This window comes from Osmerus eperlanus, chromosome 17 (assembly GCF_963692335.1).
Source record: "Osmerus eperlanus chromosome 17, fOsmEpe2.1, whole genome shotgun sequence".
NCBI lineage: Eukaryota > Metazoa > Chordata > Actinopteri > Osmeriformes > Osmeridae > Osmerus > Osmerus eperlanus.
The window spans coordinates 2,535,407-2,541,943 of NC_085034.1; the positions used below are offsets into that span (position 1 = coordinate 2,535,407).

The following is a 6,537-nucleotide window of genomic DNA, read 5'->3' on the forward strand; positions in this document are numbered from 1 at the left end:
GTGTGTGTGATGGCTGGAGTGTGTGTGTGTGATAGCTGGAGTGTGCCATGCATGTGGGTTTGATTGTGTTCTCCTACAGCTGGAAGTCTTTACTGGCAACGGCTTCATTTACAGTAAAGTAGACTAGAGTGGTAAGAGACAGTCTTCTGGTCCTCACTGGTATTTGGAGTTTGTCAAATGGTAAGCACATGTTAAGGTGGTGTGTGTGTTAAGGTGGTGTGTGTGTTTTTGAGAGATTCAACACTGGGCTTCAGGAGTTGTTGTGGTCATCAAAGATTACCCTGAATCTCCTCCACTCTGCTGTCTCCTCCACCCTGCTTCCCCTCTCTGCTGTCTCCTCCACCCTGCTTCCCCTCTCTGCTGTCTCCTCCACCCTGCTTCCCCTCTGCTGTCTCCTCCACCCTGCTTCCCCTCTCTGCTGTCTCCTCCACCCTGCTTCCCCTCTCTGCTGTCTCCTCCACCCTGCTTCCCCTCTCTGCTGTCTCCTCCACCCTGCTTCCCCTCTCTGCTGTCTCCTCCACCCTGCTTCCCCTCTCTGCTGTCTCCTCCACCCTGCTTCCCCTCTCTGCTGTCTCCTCCACCCTGCTTCCCCTCTCTGCTGTCTCCTCCACCCTGCTTCCCCTCTCTGCTGTCTCCTACACCCTGCTTCCCCTCTCTGCTGTCTCCTCCACCCTGCTTCCCCTCTCTGCTGTCTCCTCCACCCTGCTTCCCCTCTCTGCTGTCTCCTACACCCTGCTTCCCCTCTCTGCTGTCTCCTACACCCTGCTTCCCCTCTCTGCTGTCTCCTCCACCCTGCTTCCCCTCTCTGCTGTCTCCTCCACCCTGCTTCCCCTCTCTGCTGTCTCCTCCACCCTGCTTCCCCTCTCTGCTGTCTCCTCCACCCTGCTTCCCCTCTCTGCTGTCTCCTCCACCCTGCTTCCCCTCTCTGCTGTCTCCTCCACCCTGCTTCCCCTCTCTGCTGTCTCCTCCACCCTGCTTCCCCTCTCTGCCTGACAGTCTCACTTCCCCGACAGGCTCCAGGAAAAAGCAGACACACGTTACTATAAAGATGATTTATTTATAGTACAAATGCAAAACAGCGAAGACTAAAGATTACAAAAGATTATGTAAATCCCTGAAAACCCTTGTTACAAAATCCCTTTTCCACAGTATGCTTTTCTATGATTAAGTACACCCCCACATTCATAGAATGACACAGAGATATTCCTGAAACTAAACCTCATGTTACTGAATTATGAGCAATACATTTAATTTTGGGATTAACCAGAGTTAATCATGGTCATAGTCATGACTCATACACATCAGGTTCAATATAAGAACGGAAATACCATGCAGTCCAGTAAATCCATCATGACAAGCCGGACCAGACCCCATTGTGCCTTAGATGTGTGTTGGTGTGTTGGTGTTGGAGTGTGTGTGTGTGTGTGTCTTCACTTGACCTCAAAGCCCAGTAGTATTAGTGTCTGCTTCAGAGCAGTCTCCTCCACGAACCTGGCATCCACGTTCTCCTGCTCCTCAAAAGGGTTCAGAGCTGTAACACGCACACACACACACACACACACACACACAATTAGCAAGAGCACACAGTCTACCACACCAGACACACAAACCCAGAGTTCCCACACAGAGGTTTGTAGAAGCCTGTACCTTCCTCCTCCAGATCAGCCAGAGTGTTGGTCAGGTAGGTGAGAGGCAGGAAGTCAGGTCTGAACCCAGGCCTGCCTGGGTTCAGACCGGTTGAACCGGCCTGCCGGTTCAACTGGGATCTCTGGAAGACAGAGGCAGCTGAGGTTCATCCGCATCAAGGGGAGAAAAAAAAACAACTCCCGTCTGACGACCCAGCAGAAAGTAGAAACGGAACTCAAGCGCACCCGTTAGGTAAATCAAGCATGCCCCCCCCTGTTGGGTTACCTTGGTGTTGGCTTGTTTCTTCAGCAGGCTGCTCACGTAGCCCCGGGAGATGCAGGCGGAGCTAACTGGGTGGTCCCACAGATGGCAGATTCTCTGCTCCATCGGCTAGAAGCAGGGAACCAGAAGACGGTTAGGTGTGTGGGACCGCATGGGGTTCGAACCTCCAATCACCCGCTCTCGATTGCCCGCTGAACTGAGGGTTTGGTATGACCTCCGAGTGGGTCAGTATCTTTCTCTGTGCAGCTAGCAGACAAGAGCTCCCAGGCCACCTGAGGTAAGAGATGTCTCCGCTAATGAGACGCATCCAGAGCAGGAATGAGTCTGCTGTTTCTGTTGTACCTGGTCCACTTCCTCTCCCGGCAGGAAAGCAACCCTACACGCCCCCTGATTGGCCCAGGCCCGCCCGAGACACACAAAACATCCACATTCCAGGGCCGGCCTCCTGCCGCCGGAGACCCAACAACACACAATCTGTTGATCAGCGCAGGCCTGTAGGCCTGAGCTAACCCTGAAGGCCTGAGCTAACCCTGAAGGCCTGAGCTAACCCTGAAGGCCTGAGCTAACCCTGAAGGCCGGGGGTATTGACCTGGTCCCTGGTCTGGGAGGGGCTCTCCTCGTAAAGGACTGACTAGAGGGGAGAGGGGTCTGGAGCAGCACCTGGAGATCTTTGGGTCAGAGACACAGCGTGGGGTGAGAGAGAGAGAGCTCGTGGTAGTTTACCTCAGGGAGACGCTTGAGAATGCTGAACTTGAGCTGCTCGTTGGAATGACTGTTGTCTAGATCTGGGGGGAGAATAGAGAAAATTGAAGGGGGATCACTTTGAGGACCCGACTTCCCCATCACTTCTCCTACGCATGTCTTACTTCAAGGACTTTCAACATCCCTTATCACACGGCTTTGATTAAAAACAATCCTATTGTGTACTTTGAATGGGCTTTCATCTACCAAGATAGTTCTGTTTATGTCTGAGGAAGAGATCTGTACACAGAACAGCTCTCCCAGGCACACAGAAGACAGATGGAAAGTAGAGGCAGACAGTTTTGAGCAGTATGAAAACCAAGTTGCGTACATTTGGAAGTTAAAATAGCAATTACTCGACAAGGTCTTGAGCAAACATTTATGTGTTATCTGTAAGAATATCCAGGTTCCATCCGGACGGGTGTGGTTGTGCGCTTGTATCAGAGAGAACTCGAGTGACGGGTGCTTGCTATTCTACAGGCATGTATTAATCTGTCTGGAAACACATTGTAAACATGACAGGGTGCAGCATTATCACAAGGAAATCCCCAGTTGCCTCCCTGGCCATATACAGTATGTTTTATTAGCATGGCCGTCACTGTAGCTGCACCTGTGCAAACTGGGCCCTCATAAAGCCAACATGAGGCAGGGTGTCTTCTGTTCCCCCAGCTTCTATCTAGGAAGCTCTGGTTATTAATCAGGTGGAGTATGCTGTGTGTGTATGAATGTCCTAGTGTCCTAGGCAACCAGAATGACCTTGGTTGTAGACATCCCTATCTTACCTGTGCTATGCTTTACACCTGAAGTGAGGAAGTTATAGGTACAAGATAAATCTGTCTGAACGAAAACGCTGCCCTGGTCGCTGTGGAAAAGTACAGTCAGTGAGTGTGTGTGTGTGTGTGAGTGTGTGTGTGTGTGTGTGTGAGGCAGCCTCACCTGTCATGAGGCGCGATACGAAGGTCTCAGTGAGCTGTAGCAGACCCTGGTCTACGTACTGCAGGAAAATGTGACGAGGAAGACAACGCACCCCTAACACTGCCAACAGAGTGTGATACCCTGCACACACACAACCACAAGTACACAACCACACACACACAACCACAAGTACACAACCACACACACACACAACCACAAGTACACAACCACACACACACAGACTATAATTAGTTGTCCTCAGCTTAGAGAGACACACAGCTTTAAAGACTGGTCCACTGAGGCTTAATAAATGTGTTATGTTTGGGGATGGAGGGGGAATGGGGGAACAGGGAGTGTACTCAGCCCAACCTCTGAGTGTGTGTGTGTGTGTGTGTGTGTGTATCTCTCACCAGGAGGGAGAGGTAGACAGAGACTCTTGGTAGCCTCCAGGATCCGACACATCACGTGAAACACTGTCCACTCTGCAGGACTGCCTGGCTTGTTCCTGGAGCGCACACATACACACACGTGAACACACACACGTGAACACATACGGCATGACTGGAAGGGTTACTCACATTAACTCAATATCCATGGGGGGGGGGGGGTTAAATTTGCACGCATGAACACACGCAGATACATCCGTGACGATGTGTTCATGTCGACACACAAGGAGTTAGACTGACAAACCCTGACGCACCTGAATCAGGTACTTACAAGCACATCACACACGGGGCCAGTCTGTACTTCAGCCACACGGACTCCAGCATGTATCTGATCAGCTCCAACTACACACACACACAAACAGACATTGGCCATGTATGAATACCCACTTCCCTTTCCTCTCTGCTCTACAAAAACAGGAAGTGTCACTGTCCCGTTCATTTCCTTGTCACACCCTATTACTGGAAAATCCTCACACACGAGCGATATACACACAAGCCTTCTTTACGCACCCTTCTCACTCTCCCACACACACTCTCCCACACACACTCTCCCACACACACTCTCCCACACACACTCTCACACACACACTCTCACACACTCTCCCACACACACTGACACGTGCACATTACACACACATGATAACATTCCCCTTGTCCTCAGAACAGCTCCATGACTAGTTGAGATATTTTCCACACGAGGAAAGAAAGTGGTGTTCCCTTGTTAAGTAACGTGAGGTAAACAAAAAGAACAAGTTAAAGATGACCAGCGACTGTAGTTGCTGATGACAGATGATCTTGGGTTAGTTAACAGCAGGAGAACAGCTAACCAGCTTCGCCACGTAGTTCACCACCAGTAAATCGATCCTCTTTTTCCCCAGTCGAGGCAGGTGTCTATTCAGGTGCTCTCTCAGCTTGTCCACCATCTGCAGTGCAGAACAGGAAAGAACATGGAGTTTCTCCTTGTGTCTGTTTAGCATCAGCAGTCACATTAGGTTCACCTTAATGCAAGCTCTGCTATTCCCACTGCCCCAGATTCTCAGGTAAGAGTAAGGAGAGGAGAGAGGGAGAAGGGGGGAGATAGGGAGGAAGGGGGAGAGAGGGAGGAGGGGGGAGAGAGGGAGAAGGGGGGAGAGAGGGAGGAGGGGGGAGAGAGGGAGGAAGGGGAGAGAGGGAGGAGGGGGAGAGAGGGAGGAAGGGGGAGAGGGAGGAGGGGGGAGAGAGGGAGGAAGGGGGAGAGAGGGAGGAGGGGGGAGAGAGGGAGGAAGGGGAGAGAGGAGAAGGGGGAGAGAGGGAGGAAGGGGGAGAGAGGGAGGAGGGGGGAGAGAGGGAGGAAGGGGGAGAGAGGAGGAGGAGGGGGAGAGAGGGAGGAAGGGGGAGAGAGGGAGGAGGGGGAGAGAGGGAGGAGTGTGACCTGCAGATTGAACTCCCCTGCTGAGACAAGGATCTAAAATAGACCTATACTGCTGCCTGAGACCAAGGGGAGTTCTGCTTTTATAACAAGTGTGTACACTTGTGTGTGTATGTGGGTTCATATGTGCATGTGTACTGTGTGTGTGTACACTTGTGTGTGAGGGGGGAGTTAGTGTGTGTGTGTGTGTGTGTGTGTGTGTGTGTGTACTATGTGTGTATGTGTACTGTGTGTGTGTGTGTGTGTGTTTTTCTACAGATCACTCACCTGGCCTATAAGCACCCTCTGCTGGTGGTCCTCCTCCTGAAACAGGGGAACCAGCTTCTTATCTGGAGGGGAGAGAAGAGCGAGGTGGAGAGTGAGTGGATGGGCTGCGGTGTGTGTGTGTGTGTGTGTGCGTGCGTGTGTCTACTCCATGTGTGTGAGAGGAGAAACAGAGACAGAAAGAGAGAGGGATGGAGTGATGGATGAGGAGACAGAGACACATGTTGTTTCCAGGTCTTATGTAACCATATAGTTTTCCTATCCACCCTCCTCTGCTCTCCCTCTGCACTGTCATGATTAATTGAGCACAAATGCAGGGGATCTAAAACACTAACATTCTCTGGTTGACTAAAGAATGTGACCCTGAAACTGGAGTCGGCAGGTTTCTGCTCTGGTGCATGGTTCATTTCCTGGTTTCTGTATCCAAGAACCAATCAGCTCACTCCTCTAACCTGGAACCAGATCTGTGGCCTTGTGGATTCTTGGAATGCTGATCGGCCTGTATAAAGACAGGTCTTTAAAGATCGCTCTTCTCATTTCCCAGGGTCAGATTCATCCTAACAAGGCCCTAGCCATGGAGTCAACATTGGGGGGGACAAAATCTGCTACCTATCACTAATACTACTATTTATAAAATGGCAATTTTAACGTTTATAAATGAAAATTATTCAATTTTGAATTATAATTTCCGGAACAAAAGCGTGCATGGTTGTCTGTTGTACCGTAGCACATTTTTTCTTTATTTACCGGTACATTTTTATATCAATATATATATTGGGGACATTGGACATTTTGACCAGATTTAAATATTGGGGTGGGATGTGTCCCCCCCCAATCTATATAATGATTACGGCC

At 50.6% G+C, this 6,537-nt stretch overlaps 1 protein-coding gene across 1 annotated transcript in view; it reads right to left on the minus strand.

Annotated features, from left to right (window-relative positions):
- Positions 1-1,043: 1,043 nt before the first annotated feature.
- Positions 1,044-6,537, minus strand: part of gsap (gamma-secretase activating protein) — an 11,830-nt gene continuing 6,336 nt past the window's right edge. Inside the window, exons 18-26 of the mRNA XM_062483636.1 lie at positions 5,686-5,811; positions 4,838-4,933; positions 4,282-4,352; positions 3,975-4,069; positions 3,586-3,705; positions 2,632-2,693; positions 1,912-2,016; positions 1,648-1,768; positions 1,044-1,531 (exon numbers count right to left, since the gene is read on the minus strand). Coding sequence (XP_062339620.1) covers positions 1,431-1,531; positions 1,648-1,768; positions 1,912-2,016; positions 2,632-2,693; positions 3,586-3,705; positions 3,975-4,069; positions 4,282-4,352; positions 4,838-4,933; positions 5,686-5,811 — 897 coding nt within the window. The 3' untranslated portion in view covers positions 1,044-1,430. The remainder of the gene's footprint in view (positions 1,532-1,647; positions 1,769-1,911; positions 2,017-2,631; positions 2,694-3,585; positions 3,706-3,974; positions 4,070-4,281; positions 4,353-4,837; positions 4,934-5,685; positions 5,812-6,537) is intronic.